Source organism: Rousettus aegyptiacus, unplaced genomic scaffold (assembly GCF_014176215.1).
Source record: "Rousettus aegyptiacus isolate mRouAeg1 unplaced genomic scaffold, mRouAeg1.p scaffold_m13_p_4, whole genome shotgun sequence".
Classification (NCBI taxonomy): domain Eukaryota; kingdom Metazoa; phylum Chordata; class Mammalia; order Chiroptera; family Pteropodidae; genus Rousettus; species Rousettus aegyptiacus.
The window spans coordinates 254,540-270,539 of NW_023416307.1; the positions used below are offsets into that span (position 1 = coordinate 254,540).

Sequence of the window (16,000 nt, forward strand, 5' to 3'; positions counted from 1 at the left end):
AGCCCGGTCGGACGCCGTCTCGGTAGGAAGGGGAAGTGTGGACAGGGGGAGAAGTCGCCCGTGGCCCCGCGGGGGGCAGAGCCCAGGGCGGAGTCGCCCTCCAGCTCCGAGGGCAGCAGCCCCGTGATGCCTCGATCTCTCCCAGACCGAGACGAGGAACTTGTCCGTGAAGCCACTCCATTGGTGGCACTGTTAGGCCGGCCCCAGGGACGACTGCAGAGGCTGCCACCCGCCCGCGTGTGTCCTGTTCACAGGTGCTCCGTGGGGGCCGCTCGCGGGGACGCGTGGGGGCCAGCTCTCCCAGCCCCGCGCTCAGTGACCTTGCGTCAGTGACCTTGACACCGGTCCTGGTGTGAGCACAGCAGTCACACCACTGAAATCAGCAGGTGCTATAATCAGGGCTGCCTGCCTGCTGGGAGAGCTGAGGCCACCCAGCCACGTGGGGCGAGGAGCCAGGAGCACGGGGCTCAGCGAGGTCCTTCACCGACCGGCCGTGTGGCTTGGGCAGACCGGGCGCCATCTGACTCTGGACTCAAGTTTCTTAGTTCATGAAAGGAAGACCAGATGAAACGAATGGCCTCTTCTGTTCCCCAAAAGTCACTCATGTGGAGCCGGAACCCCAGACGTAAAACAGGGGCCTGGAGTGACGCATTTTGAAATAAAATCCAAAGGCGGGACGTGGTTTTTTACTTTTTAAACGACGCCGTTCGTGCTGACGTAGTCATGGTTTTCTTCCTTCCCGCTCTATTCTCACCCTCCCAACAACACCCCCACCTCTGCTCCCGGGTCAAACCACTGACCTTCCGCTTCCTAGCTAGGTGACCTCGAGTGAGTCACTGGACCGCTCTGTGGCCCAGCTTCCTCACCAGAGAGGGCGTATGCTCATGCCGACCTCAGAGGGCACGTAGCAAGGGCTGGACACACGTCGGCGGGCTCATCGCTGTCGGAAGGAGCCTCGGACGTACCTGCCATTCTGGACTGGAAAATCCCACAGGCCGACAGCGGCGGGTCGCTTTCGAAGCCTCTGATGCCGTTGCTCCGTCTGGGCAGACTGTAGGGGAAGTTCAGGTCTGGCCGGAAGTACCTCCCTGGAGCACAGACACACACTGGATGTCAGGCGCCCCGAGCCAGCGCGGGGTTCGCCCCATGACAGGCCCAAGGTCAAGGCCCGCAGTAGAAGCACGGCTGTCACCTAAGTCGCTGTCAACTGTGTTCTCCTCGGACGTGCCCTGCGACGTGGAGTCACATCGAGGAGAAAGGCCGCTCTCTCTGTGCACGGATGACCCGGGTTTCGGCCCGGCGATCCCAAGCATCTCTGTCCTCCCCCAACCCTTCTGGAAGATTCCCTCTTATGGGGTTCCTGAGTAAGAACTATGTCTCCATGACTGACTGAGCTCAACTTGATAAGACTCTCCGTCAGCATTAATTAATTAGGTGAAATGCGACCCATCCCCAAAGCCGAGCGTGTCATGTTGCCAACGGCAGAATGCACGCAGCCGGCCAGAGAGGCCCCTGCCTCGCACGCAACTCAGTCAGTGGCTGAGGCGGGATGGGGATTGGGCTGGGTTCACAGGAAGTCCCCTCCACCCTCTCATCCAGTGGCCGCAAAGCACCAGGGAGCACTCAGAGTTTCACCCGGACCTCTAATCTGACCGTCCGGTGCAAGCACCAGCTCCCCAGACACTGCTTGTGTGATCAGAGGCAAAAGACTTAATCTCCGTCATCAGTGAAAGGGGGGATGGGCCGCGTTGGGATGAGCATGAGATAACACCCAGAGCCTGGGTCAAGTCAGAGGGCAGCGACCGGCAGGTCCCATCCCACCAGCAAGTCACGGATCACCCTAAAGAGGTCACCAGGCCGCACCAAGCCCTCACTGCCCCACAGCTGCCTTTCCTGGGACGAGTCAACGTCACGTGGCAGGACCTGAGCACGCCACCCCAGCCCCCCAGCCTTTCCCAGGTGCGGGGGGGGGGGCAGCTGGCCGTTTTGTGCCCCTCACTTTTCAGGTTCCACGCACGACTTTTCTGAAAGCTCCCTCCTTGGAAATTCCGCTGGCAGAGACTTTGTCTGAACCGCCAGCTTAAAGGCCTTTACTAAATGCTAAGCTACGGCCGAGTTCTCTGCGAGAGGGGGGCGTGCGCTTTCCTCCCAAGAGAAGGTCTGTCGGTTGCACTGTGTTCTTAACGTGTCTCTGACCCAAGAAATGTCGACCTGCCCCACCGAGGCCTTCTGCTTTCAGGGACAATTACGGTCACCGTGCGAGGCAGAGAGCAGAGCTCAGGAGATGAGGAAGGGAGTGAGGTTAGGTTCTGACGGGAGCAGGGTCTATAGCATAGGGGACCCCCTGGGCTGGCACTGCGGGGAGGTGGGGGCTGTACCAGAGTGTGGGTGCTTGAGCCGCACGTGGGCAGAAATCAGGAGGAAAAGAAATCAGAGGAAAACAAATCATTTGGGGGCCGGCAGCGCCCCCAAACGCCTCACCATCATTGATTCCACAGTGCGAATTGCAGACAAGTGAGATGTCGGCATTCGCTTCGCCCAGAGCTTCTTTACCCCGTGAAGAGCCACCAGCAGTTTCCTTTAAAAGGTGCCTTAAAATATTTCCCCTTAGAGGGGACTTGAGCTTTTGTCTAGATGGCCAAACTCTCCTCCTTGTGTCCACCTATGGCCCACGGTTTCCTCCCCCAGACTTTGTGTGGTCATGTGACCGCGTTTCCTAGAGACCAGCACAGCACTCCCTCCGTGAGTTCTTGGAGGCAGGCCGGGTGGTGATGTGGTCTGCTCAGGAATTTTGTGGTGTGTGCCGGGCATTTACGAGCGGTTTCCCCTCCACTTCCCCCTTCCCTGGCCGCTGGAGGAATCCCAAAGGGCATGAACAGCCCAGCTACTGTGAGTGGATTTGACCACCACGCTCATGCCACGCCTCCATTTATGCGGCGAAGGCTTAGAGGCCGTGGCCTTCCACCAGGGGACGAGCAGGGGCGGCGGATGCGGGTGGGCGGTACGGAGACCGGCTTGCAGGTGAGTGGTTTTTCCAAGCACCATCCCAAGGTATTTGGCCTCCAGAGGGGCAAAGCGGGGCGGAGCAAGGGACGTGTTCGAAAACGCGGCCCCGGCGGAGTAGCGCAGACGGAGATTGCAGGGGAATGACCTCTGCGGTGGAGATCATCTCAGGGCGCCGAGGTGGTGACACGGGGTTGGGCCAGCAGCTGAGTCTGCTGAGCCGCGTCGCACCCGCGCACCTGCTTTCTGTGGAAGTCGCTGCTCTGCCTTCCCCGAAGCATCAGAGGCGGGAGGCTCCCGGACGACGCGCACACCCCGAGCACACACGCGACGCCCACGGAGGAAGGTGCAGCGCGCGTCCGCGCCCCGCGCACCACGCGTCCGGGGCATCTGGCCCCGGACCCCGCGAAGCGACCTCGCGCCCCGGGGGGACCCGCCTGGCGCCTGTGGGGCCGGCGGGCGTCACCTACCGTCGGGAGTGGAGCACTGCTGCAGCCAGGCCCGCCCGAACACCTGGTCCACTCTCTCCCCGTGGCGCACCACCAGCAGGCTCCTCCTCACGATGGCGGCCTGCGGCGGAAAGTCAGCCGGGGGTCAGCGCGGGGAGCGGCGCGGACCGCGCCCTCGGCCAGCAGCGCCGCCGGGCGTCCCACGCCCCGGCAGGGCCCTCGGGGAGTGGCGCCCCGCCACCCGGCCGCCAACGTCGCCGTGACGAAGGAGGGCTGCGGACGGCGGGCACGGCGCTCGCTCTTTTACTTCCGGGGCACTAGAGCATCACACCGGAAACGAAAGAGACAGGGCTGTGCGGGGCAGAGCATGACTCCCCTCCCCTCCTCGCCTCTCCGCCGAGGCCTGATCCTGTCCTAGCCCCTTCCGGCTGCTGTGACAGGGCCCCGCGCACTGGGGAACTTAGAAACAGTGGACACTAATTTCTCCCTGTTCCGGAGGCTGGAAGTCTCAGGGTGCCAGAGACCTGGGTGCCAGCCGGGACGGGTGCCACCGTCTCGCTGTGTCCTCACAGAGCAGGAGGGGCTCTGGGGCTCTGGGGGACCCTTTGTCAGGGCCCTAAACCCATGCCTGGGGGCTCAGGATGGACGTGCCTCCCGACGACCCCGCCTGCCGACGGCCCCGCCTCCTGACGGCCCCGCCCCCGAGGCCCCGCCTCCCGACGGCCCCGCCCCCGACGGCCCCGCCTGGGGCACTAGACAAGGTGACGAGACACGTGTGTCTCCTCACTGCAGGGCGCGGCTGTTCCGAGGTGCGAAAGCCATGCCTAGGGCAGAGCCCCAGGTCTGAGGGATGGCTGCGCAGGGGTCGCCCACGCTGACGCCAGCAGGCTTCCCGCCAGTGTGGGTGCGACAACGTCCCGTCCCGCTTCTTGTCCCGACTTGACCTGCGCGTTGCAAGGCGTGCGTGGGCCCCGACGTATTCTGCTTATTGACCGTCTCACTCACTGCCAGGGCGCAGGGCTGAGGTTTGGGTTTGGGGGCACATTCTTCCCCCTGGAAGAGCCCTCAGCACGCCAACTTTGTCAACGGGAATATTAAGATGCAAAGACAAGTTCAAGGGCAATGGCTGAGCCCGGGGTCCACGGAACAACAGGCAGCCTTGACTCCCCGGTCACGAGGTGCCCTACGTGTTCCCCTTGGGCTGCTGTCACCAAGGACCACCCGCTGGGCATCTGACAAGGGAGGAAATTAACCCTCTCACAGCTTTGGAGGCCAGACATTCGCTCCCTCTGAGGTCAAGCACCCCACAGTGCCTAGGACAACCCCAATGACCAAGGCGATACGGCCCCAAACGTCACCAGTGCTGGTGCTGAGGAGCCCTGGTCCACCTAAGCTATTGTTAGGGCCCCCAAGCCATTTCTCCAGGCGGCGGAGGGTCCTTCCTGCCTCTTCCAGCTCCTGGTGGCCCCGCATCTTTGGCTGGTGGCCACATTGCTCCGATCACCGCCCCCGCGCCTCCTCCTGTGCGTCTGTATCTTCTCCCGTGTGTATAAACTCCCCCCTTTTCCCTCGCGATTATATCTAGGGCCTGCAGGATAGTCCAGAATGTTCCCCCATCCAGACCCAGCCCCACGCGCAAAGGTCCCTGTTCCTTATAAAGCGACACGCGCTGTTCTGAGGGTCAGGACCTCCTCTCTCTGGGGCCGTTTTCCAGCCACCTACACGTCTGTTCTGCCACACGCGATGCCTGGTGTTTGTTCTTGCCACGTGGAGGGAGGACTCACCCCGGGTGAGGAGGGCGTTCGTGCCCTTAAAGCACCAGTGAGTGCAGACGCAGGCCGAGCTCCAGACTCAGCCATCATTCCGGCTCCCCCGCCCCCTCCGTCCACCTGGAAAAGGGGGCCCAGCCTCAGGGAGGTTCCCAGGCACGCCTGTTCTCCTGCTCTCCACATAGGGGTGAGTCCGGCCTCCGCTGGCGGTGCCATCTGCAGCCTGGGGGTGTGGGGCGCGGGGAGACGAGCAGCTCAGCCACCCCAACAAGGCTGCGTCTACACAGACGTAACGTGAAGGCGGAGCCACTGAGCTGCTCCACAGGAAAGGGACCGTCACCTGCAGAGCCTGTATGCTACCCATGCTCCTGGGCCTCTGCGGAGGGTGAAGCTCGCCGTTTCGCCTGCTGCCGGCTTCGCCGTCCTCCCTGGAGTTCGGGTCCGCAGCCTGACCGAAGGTGTATATCCTGCGGGAGAGGAAACGCGATGCCGAGTCACGGTGACAGCGGGGACAGCCAGTCACGCAGGTGCTCGCGAGGGCACAGGACAAGGCGGGCCGGTCGGGTCACTGCCAGGGGAGTTCGGCACTCAGCACAGAACAAATCTCGAGAAAACAGTGTTCATTCTTCACCCATGTCACCCCCAAAAATGATGGCCGAACTGTGTCCCCTAAAATTCACACATTCGAGCCCTGACCCCCCGGACCTCCAAGTGTGGCTGCGTTTGAACATGCGGGTCTCTAAAGAGGGGACTAAGGTGAAACGCGGTCACCGGGTGGGCCCCGGCCCAGCGTGGCGGGTGTCCACATGAGGAGCGGAGACCAGGGCACAGACACTCACACGGAGCCACGGCCGTGTGAGGACGCGGGGCCTACATGCCGAGGACGGGGCCTCGGGAGAGACCGGCCAGCGCACACGCGGATCCCGGCCGCCGGCCTCCGGGCCGTGAGAGAATGGATCTCAGTGGCGTCCCTGTCATAGTGGCCAAGCTGGCAACACGGCATCCTCTGAGCGTCCCCTTCTAAAGGAGCCAAAGGTGGAGGCAGACGTGGTTGGGGTACAGCAACAAACAGGCACCCCAAGAGCTTTGCAAACACACAGGAAAGGGGCCAGTCTCTAGCAGGAGGTGGGGGGTGGGAACAGCTACCTGTCTAGCTGCCGCCTGTCCAGCAAGTCGAGACAGGTGCCTGGGGTGGGCAAGTGTTCGGGAGCTCTGGGACAACTTGGGGAAAGGTCACGGGAACCCGTGGGAACTCCAGGGCACCAGGGGAGGGTCGAGGGCACCCCACGAGCCTGCCTGGCAGCTTCGGGGGTCAGGACATGGGCAGAGGAGGAGACAAACACCGTCAGGAACAGACACCGTCTCGGAGCAGCAGACGCCCGGTTCTCCGGGGGGAAATCCATTTTGTTAAAGGACAGCTCGTCTTTATACACTCGATTTAAAATAATCTACAGTCGAATCAGAGAAACAGTGCCATAGCTGGAGAGGAAATTGTGCTCGACTTTGTTCTTAGGATAACAGCTCGTTTATTTGCTGGTGGGAACGATTGGGCTGGTCTCGGAACGGTCGGCGACGTTGCGAGATGTCCTGGAGGGCATGGGCTGCCCAGGAGGGATGGGGTACAGGCACCGCGGTGGGGGAAGGGTGCCCCTGCCTAGGAATTTGAACCACGCACTGCAGCCTGACATGCGGGAGAAGCAGGGGCTGCCAGGGGGAGGCGTGGTGGCCGTTGCTGGTGCACACGCTTCCGACTCTTCACCTAAGCACACGGTGGATGGCCTCCCGGGTAAACGAAAAGGTCAGATGCAAATCAACTGCCGGGCGGCCCTGCCCAAGGGCTGGCTGCCCAGGACGCCCAGGCCACAGCTGGTCACGGAGCATCGCCTAAGTCGCTATTTTCCGAAAAGCATCGCTCTCATCTGGCTCTTTGCATCGCGTGCTCTTCATGGCTTTTACATACGAAACCTTAAATCTTCAGCATGCAATCGCCCTGGGTGAACCCGGATCCAGGTCTCGGCGTTGGCCCCTTTCTATGCTTTCGAAACGCCCCCCAGTCCAGAAATCAGACACACAGGCATTGACACCGCCTTCTGTTCTAAGGTCACGTCCTTTTCTCTGCTTAACCCTTGGCTTTGCCAGGAATGTATCTCAGGGTATGACGCGAGGTCACGTAAATAAAATGCCACGCATTCCGCACCCGTTCCTTTCCGTTCCAGGGGCACCGTTCGACGTGAACCCCAACGCGCCAGGCTCCTGCCGCGTCACCTGCTCTAGGCCGCGACTCCGCCTTCTTCTCCTTCCCTCCGGCCAGCTTCGCGTCACGGATGCGGGACACGTTTTAACGCCCGATTATAAATGTTCGAGAGAGGAGGCCGGTCTCTCCTCTCGTTTTTGTTTTTTGAAGTTGTCTCGACTCTTCTCCTGTTGCTTCTTCCAGATGAACTTTTCAGTCATTCGTTGCAGCTGCAGCAAACGATCCTACTGAGGTTTTCCCCGGGATGTTCGTTGACCTGGAAATGACTCCGAGAGGCCTTGCTCGTCCCACGACTCATTTTTCTTGATCACGAACATGGCGTGTTTCTGCTTATTCAGCCCATTTGTAAATGTTCGTGTTTCTCTCACAGAAGCCTCGAGACCCCAAATCCTCATTGAACCGAGCGCTCCCCAAGCGCCCATCCGAATCCAGGCCGGGAGCACCTCAGGGGCGTTTGTGCTGCCCGCCAGCCGCCCGCAGTCTCGGGTCGCTCGCTTTCACCACCGCGGTCACTCCGCCTGGACCGTTCATCGCCTGCTCGCTGTTTTGATTCAGTTCGCGCGTTTCTAAAAATGTCTGCGAGTTGTGTCTTCTCCTTGTGTGCCGCTGCCGTCCCGTCTTGAGCCGTAAACTCCTACGGGCGGGCACGGGCCAGACGGGTCCTCTTAGCCCAGCGGAAGGTGAGCTTCGTGGATCGTGAGCCGATTCGGACCCTGGCATGGTTTACGAGCCCCTGACAGTTCCCTTCCCGAGCCGACACGTGCTCGGCGGGCAGAGATGCTGCTCGCGGGGCCTGGGGGTGAGGGGGGGCGGGGGGCACAGGAAGTGTCTGCTTCCTCTCCCCGAGGCAGTGGGGACAGCCACGCCCACCCCGCCACCGCTCAGTGCAGATGGCCTCCTTATCTTTAAGTGACATCTGTGAAGTGTATAGCTAGAGACAAAACTGACTCTTTTTTTGGGGGGAGGGGCGAGTCGTTCAAATGAAATACAATAAAAAATTCTGATGGGAAGGCTGGCCTTGAGAGGGGGAAAGAGAGAACTTAGCATTTTAACGTTTCTGTTTCTCTCTTTAACGCTTAGTGGTTACACAGAAATAGCCGTGTTTAAATTCTTCTCGGCTTTTAGACGCGGGGCTGCCGTCCGTGGGGGTGTGTGGACGACTCCCCGGCGTCAGTCCGCTAAGGCCGCCATAACAAGGTGCTCCAGGCTGGGTGGTTTAAGCAAAGGGAATGTATCGCCTCAGACCGGAGGCCGCGAGGCCGTGAGCAGTGTGCGCAGGGCGGGCTCTGCCCGGGGCCTCTCCTCTGGGCTTCTCAGGCCGCCCCCCACCCCCGCCCTGTGTCCTCGCACAGCTGTCCCTCCGTGTGTCTGGTCCTTTTCTCCTCTTCTTTTCCATAAGTGCACCAGCCAGATGGGACTAGGCCCGACCCTGACAGCCTCGTTTTAGCCTCTGCAGAGGCCCGCGTCCGACTGCAGCCACATTCGAGGCGCTGGGGGTCAGGGCTTCACTGTAGGAACTGGCAGGGGACATGACTTGGTCCAGAACAGCACTGTCCCTCCCTCCAGGCCGCGGGCCACCGGCTTCCTCTGTGCTCCCGGAAAGTTGCCCGGCGTCAGCATTGGGCACCGCCTCTGGGCTGGAGGGCGACAGAAAGTCGGGTACGCTCTGCCATGCGGCTCCTCGGCCTCGGTTCCATGGCCATGCTGTCCCCGTCCTTCTGCGTGGAGGGCTGTGAACCGCTGTGATCCGAGAGCCTCCGTACTCTGGCCCCCTCTGAGCCTTCGCTTCACAGCGATGGGATGAGCCGCCCGCGGCTTCCAGCCGTGTGGGCGCCTCCGCCTCGCCCGCCCTCGCTCAGCCGGTCCCAGCAGCTGCACCTGGCATCTCCCTGTGAAAACCGCGTATGCGTGTGCGGCCGCGGGGGAAGCAGGGGCTGCCGGTGGGTGGCGTGGTGGCCGTCGCTGGTGGACACGCTTCCGACTCTTCACCGAAGCACACAGTGAATGTATTGCGTGCTGTGCAATACATGTATGTGTTATGATAATATAAATAACATGCATTATATGACGCAATAGAAATTCATGACTGTATTACTAATAATTATATGTTAAGTATAAAATCATAAAGTATCTATTTTATATATGTGTCGCTATGATACGCTGGTTCCGCTTCTTTGGTTAAACCTCGGATGACTGAATTTGGTGTCAGAAGTGGGATGCTATTATGTGCTGGGGAAAAGCAGGCATCGTCCTCGGCGAGCAGAACCTGCACGTGAGGAGGACGCGGCTGCGCAAGGCGGCGAAGCCGTGGACTGATTTCTTCCCGTCACTTGCAGTGAAATGCGCGCGGAGAGAGAGAAATGGAGGGAGAATCGTTAAACAAAAGGAACCAGGACTTGACAATTTCGAGGATCCTTGGCCTCTCCAGATGATGCTAAAGATGCTGAAATTAAGACATTGCAGCCGAACACGAAGAAGCCACCAGGCGTCCTACAGCTTTGAGGAAATGAATTCTGCCGACAACCATGTGAGCCTGAGAGAGGACCCCAGCCTCACGAAAGCCCCAGACCCAGCCAAACCTGCTTGCAGCCTTGGGAGACCCTGAGCTAAGCCTTGCCCAGACTCCTAACCCAGGACAACTACGAGATAATAAGCGCACGTGGTTTTAGCTGTTACGGTCATCTGATATCTAGCCACAGAAAACTAAGAATGACCCTTTGGACTTTACGGTTTATACACTGGGCAGAAGGATAAATAAAGCCTAGCTTAGGACCTCTAATTATAATTTATTATGTCCACATTAAGGGACCGCGTGGTATTCTGAAGTCGTCTTGGGATTACGACCTCTGAAGCGGCCCAGAGTCATTCGCGTTCTCTGAGCGCCGTCAGCCCCGATGCTTACCGTCTACCTGCAGGGGTCACGTGGCCAGCATGAGGAAGGCAGTCTTTACCGACGACGGGACGGTGCAGAGCGAGCAGACGCTGTGACCACCGTTTTCAGACGGAGGCTCTCCGACCCTCCGGGGAGACGTGCGGGCGGCCGCTAGAGGCGGCACTCACCTGTGCTTGACCCAGGTGTCACACTCTCTGGCGCGGTCCGTGTAGTTCTTCGGCAGGAAGCCCCTGCAGCCGGTCCGCCGCGAGATGCCAATCACCCAGCCCTCGCTGGCTTCCTGCTGCTGACAGGGGTCCACGAAGATGTAGTCGCCGGGGCTGAGGGGCAGCTCGTCCACGTTCTGGGGCTTGTACTGGAATAGGACCCTCAGCGTCTGGAAAAGATGCAGCTGTTTTCAGCCTCAAGCGAGGACTTCGGGCGGAGAAGACAGCGGGAAGGCTATCACCTCTGCCGCTTGCCTTCAGGTCCCCGACGGGCTGCGTCTCCAGGACGGGGCCCGGCCTGTCTGACGGTGCTGCGGGGCACAACGGAGTGCGCGCAGAGTTCTCTGGGTGAATTTGGGAACACACGTTGGTGCCTTGCATTCTCTATCTACCTACCTACCTATCATCCATTTCTATCTACCTCTACGTGTATCATCTGCCTGTCCGTCTGTCTGTCTGTCTGTCTATCTATCTATCTCTATCTCTCTATCTATCTCTCTATCTCTCTCTCTCTCTATCTATCTCTCTATCTATCTATCTATCTATCTATATCATCTATCTATATTATCTATCATCTATTATTTATCTATCTACCTATCATCTATCCACCTACTTATCATCTATCTCTATCTATCATTATTATCTATCTATATCTATCTATCATCTATCTATCACCTCTCTCTTTTTCTATGAATTCAGCAGGAGATAACCTTGGACTAAGGCTTTACCCACATCATTATTTAAACAAATTAATAAGCAACATGATGTGTTCATAAATCCATGTAATAGTCCATTTTTATTATGAGAAATGTTTCCATTTCTAAAACATTTCCATGTGTCTGCAACTTACATATATAAAAGAATGCTAGCTCCAGATTGCACAGGAAAAGACATGATTCTAGAGAAAGCATCAAGTCCTTCCTTCTGCTAGGATACCTCCAGTGGAGGCTGCGGGGTGAGTACCCGGCGGGGGGTGGGGGGGCGGCGTCCGTCCGTCAGCTCCGGGAGGACGCAGCCCACCTACCTGGTAGTGCACGAAGCGCATGTCCCTGGAGTACAGCGCTGCGATCCACTGGCAGCTGTGGCCGGGGTGCAGGGCTCCGGCCAGCTGCTCCAGCGTCCTCTGGTGGTGGGGGTAGAACTTGTGGGCCAGCGTCAGGTGCAGCTGCTTGGTGCACGGCTTCACGGAGCAGTCTGCGGGTCCGGGGAGACAGGGGGCGCCCGACTTTACCTGCTGTCGGCACGGCACCCCCAGGTGGCCGCACCCCAGGCCTGGCAGCGTGAACCTTCACGCGCGGACCCCCCGCCTCTGTCACTGTGTCCCCCTCTGCACCGCGGCTTTCTCGGCCAGGCAAGGACGCCGCCCACACTGTGCCATTGCTCAGAGTACCCCTCGCAAGGGGCATACCGGGCACAGGATGTAGGAAGAGGAGGGTACGGAGGGGTGTGGGGGGTTCGGGCCTATCAGCTTGCAAGCTGGCTGCTCAAGCAGTTGGCCAACACGTAGGGAGCAGGCAGCTTCCCCCTCGTGCCCGGGGGTGTGCGGGGTGCTTGGTGGCCTGGGCTGGTGGGGGCGCCCTCTAGGTCGGCGACTGAGAGTCTCGGGGAGCAAAGGCCTGAGGCAACGCGGCCCTGTCAAACATGGCAGCCTCTGACCCTCGGCGCGCTCTGGGGGAGCAGGAGCCGGGGAGCAGCCAGCCCCGTCTTCCTGGGGGTCTCGGCCCTCGTGGCCCCCCGCCTCTCACCCCAGGGTTCTCGGGCCGGCCGGAGTCTGGCTTCAGCTGGGCCACAAAGTAGATAGTGTTCTGGGAGGCAGCGATGGACAGGCATGGCTCAGAGCTCGGTGTCAGGGCGACCGGCGTGGACGCGGCCTGCCACCTTGGGCAGGGCTCCCGGCTGCCCCCTGAGCTCACAGTTCCCAGGAGACTTCAGTGAACACCAGCCATCTGCCGCCTCTCCTGCTGGGCGCCTGCCGACGAGCGGGACCTGTCCTCCCCTGAAACATGTCGGGGGCTGCAGGCCCGTCCTGGGGCGCAGCCCGGAGGCCCCACCGACGCTGCCCCCTCCGCGTGAGACACCACGGCGCAGTGGGTGGGTGGCGGGGGAGCTCCTTCTCTGAGGCGTCTCAGAGGTGGGGGCGGGGCGGCCCCGCCACGTGTCAGCTGCGGCCTGAGAAAGACCACCCACCCCTGTCGTCGGTGAGTCACACCCGACTTCTGAACGGGCCCTCGTCTCCTCTTCTGCCCACGGCCTCATTCCCACGGGGACATCTCACTGGGGAGGGACACTCTTGCCCCGAGAGGGACCTGGGACACCTGGGAGCTGTGGCCGGTCCCTCCTGTGCCCTCAAGGTCGGGCCTAGGGCCCAGGGCAGCAGAGGGCAGGCCAGAGCCCGGTCAGGGTCCACGATGCTCTCCCGGGCCCTGTGGCCAGCTGGTACGCGACCCGGACCATGAGGTGCGAGGCAGGGCTAGACTCCCGGCCCGGATCAAGCACCCGCTGGGTCGGGGACTGTGTCGCAAATGCCACAAACTGGGTGGCTTAAGAGACAGGAATTCGTTCCCTCACGGTTCTGAAAAGTGATGTCCAAAGTCGAGCGCCAGCAGGCCCAGTGCCCGGGGCTCCCGGGGAGGGGCTGCCGCCCCCGCCGCAGGGGCCCCCGCATTGCGCGGCTGGTGTCCACGTCCCCCCGTCTCTGCCTTCACGCGGCCTCCTCCTCGAGTCTCTGCATCCTCTCTTCTCACAAGGACGCCGGCCACTGGGTTTGGGGCCCACCTACCCCAGAGTGCCCTCACCGCAACCAATTACACCCGCAAAGACCCTGTTTCCAAACGGAGTCCTTTTCCGAGGCTGCGAATTCTAGGGGACACTATTCACCCTGGGACGGTGATCCCGGGCAGGTGGTCCCGGGCAGGCACCTCACCCTTCACGGCCTCAGCCTCTCTATTTTTAAAACGGGGCAACAAGACTCGCTTTTTTTTGGAGCGAGGGAGGCTGTGAAGCGTGAGCGCCGGCTGCGCGCGCTGAGGCGAGAGGCCGACGCCCCGTATCAGAACCACAGAGGCCGCTTTGTTCTCTCAGCGGCAGGAGGCTGAAGAGCCATCCTTCAAACTCGCGTTCACAGAAGGAGACTAACCCGTGGAGACGGGGTGCGTTTATACCATAACCCGGCACATCCGACCCCCAGACGATAAGCCAGCCGCCCGGGAGGGGTCTGGGGTTCATGGATTTATTTGCCTGGCCGGGCGCAGGCGGGGCAGTGGGGTCGCCTGCGGAGGGCGGTGGAGGACACAGAGCAGAGTGAGAGCTGGGGACCACGGGGACCATGGGGCGCTCCGCAGGGTGGGCGGCGGCCTGGGAGAGCAAGAGCCTCGCCGTTTCGCAGAGGAGGAGCGATGGCTCGGAGAGGGGAGGCGGCTTGATCAAGGCACCCCACTCCCCAGAGGCGTGGGAAGACGTCCCGTCTTCGGAGGTCAAGTCCGGGGTTCTTCCCACTGACCCCAGCAGGAGCCTCAGCCTCCAGACCAGGGCTGGCGTTGGGAGAACAGGGAATTTTGCTGGTTTTTAAAAGTGAGTCAAAACATTTTTCCCCAAAAAAAGTCAAGGAGAGAAAACTAAGTTCCTATCTAAAAAGTTAAACTAATCCAGCTCGCACCTGTGTTTCACACACAGCGCTGCCCCCGTGAGGAGAGGTCCACGTGGGCGTGGGGCTGGGAGGGTCGCACCAGCCTACGGTCCCCGTCACCCCACAGCCACAAGTGCCCCCGCCTGGGGCCGGTTCCCAGGCCGCTGGCAAGGGTCTGCTGAATCCTCGGCCACGAAGCGAGCCGGCCGCTCCCGCTGAGGGAGGGATGGCACTGGCCCTCGCGACCTGTCCGCTCCCCCGATGGTGACGCCAGGCTCGTGAGGCTCTGGCACGTTGTTCACCTCCGGGAAAGGCCAGGCCAAAGTGGCCAACGGAAAAGGAAGAAGTGGGGGCGGAGGAGGCCTGGGAGGGGGCGGCTCGTGCACCCCAAGGCACAGTCCAGCCAGCTGTCCGGCCGTCGCAGACCGAGGGACGGCGGTGCGGCGGCCTTGGAGCCCACCCCGTGTCCAAGCCCCGGACGCAGAGGGGTCACTTCTGTAACCCCGCCCTGCGTGTGGCACGGGCTGGGGCCACCTACCTGCTAAGACGGCTGCTTCCATGGCGAATGCCTTGGCGAATTCGCGGATGACGTCGGCAGAGCCCTCGTTCACAAAGAAGCCCAGGTAGCTGATGGAGGAGTGGAGGGCCAGGGGGACCGTCAAGGGGAAGGAGCCCAGCATCTTGTCCCCGGCCCTCTTGAGGGCCTCGTAGAGATGCTCCACCTTCTGGTCTTCGCACTGGCGGGAGAGAAACCGCGGGCGGGCGTGGCTGCTGGTGCTGGGCACGCGACAGCACGCGACAGCGACACCCGCCCCGAGCAGCGCTTTGGCTTTCGGTCCGGGCGTCACGATATCTGCTTTCGTGTTAACTGTGCCAACGGTCCCTTGGGGCCCGAGGCCGCTCAGGCCCCAGAGCGAGGTTCTTTCGTCCTGTTCTGACGTCCCGAAGGTTTGAGGCATGAGACAGACGCACGGGGCGGATCCTCCGGGATGGCGGCCCCGGCCCCGCGTGACAGTGGCCCCGTTTATAGTTTTACACCCATTAACGTCATTGATAAAAAGCGCGTGGCCTCCTGAGCCTCCAGTCCACGTGAGTGGGGTGGCGGCTCCTCCTGTGCCCGGTCCGTGGGAAGAAACCTCTAGGAAGGAGGCTCCAGGTCTGGGATACCTCTCAGGGCTCTGGCTGGAAACCCCCGACACTAGACTCCGGCCCTCACTCCCATCGTCTTGACCCCCGGAGCCGGCACCCTCTCTACTCGGGGCCCAGGGCCGTGAGCCCCCAGGCAGCCACGCACTGCTCAGAGCCCGGGCAAGGCGGGCAGCACCCCGCACCCCGGCTGCCGATGGCAGGCCTGGCCACGGCCACACTCCCGCGGTGACCGAGCTGGTCCTCGCCCCCGATGGGGTCTTGGCTCTCGGGTTCCCCGGGGAGCAGGGCAGTGTGGGCGCGGCTCCGCAGGCTGGTCCCCTCCCCCCCACACACACAGGTGTCAGGCCTGCGAGTGCGAAGCCTCGCCCTGAGCACCCTTCCCTCCCTGCACCCTCCACGGGCGTTTCCCCCGAAGAATCCCCTGGAGGACCCCGAACCTACACAGACTCCCGCTTGTCCCCTGCCGCCCCCCTCCGCGGCACACCTGTCCCACAGGGCCCCACCCCGCCCCACCATGGCAGCTCCCGGCCCAGGCACCTGGGGAGCTCGCTGCCGGGGCGGGCTGGGCGGGTCCCCTCCGGCCTCCTCTGGCGGGAGCCGCAGAGGAAGTGGCTTCTGTCGCTCCCTTCCCATCCTCACACTTCCTTCTCCT

General features: G+C 61.5%; 1 protein-coding gene across 4 annotated transcripts in view; it reads right to left on the reverse strand.

Annotated features, from left to right (window-relative positions):
* UBASH3A (ubiquitin associated and SH3 domain containing A) overlaps positions 1-16,000 on the reverse strand; it is a 28,198-nt gene that overhangs the window by 7,125 nt on the left and 5,073 nt on the right. For all 4 annotated transcript variants that reach the window (XM_016143456.2, XM_036219512.1, XM_036219514.1 and 1 more), the window contains exons 4-9: positions 14,738-14,936; positions 11,599-11,768; positions 10,536-10,744; positions 5,562-5,688; positions 3,474-3,573; positions 966-1,088 (exon numbers count right to left, since the gene is read on the reverse strand). In XM_016143456.2, the coding sequence (XP_015998942.2) occupies positions 966-1,088; positions 3,474-3,573; positions 5,562-5,688; positions 10,536-10,744; positions 11,599-11,768; positions 14,738-14,936 (928 nt within the window). The remainder of the gene's footprint in view (positions 1-965; positions 1,089-3,473; positions 3,574-5,561; positions 5,689-10,535; positions 10,745-11,598; positions 11,769-14,737; positions 14,937-16,000) is intronic.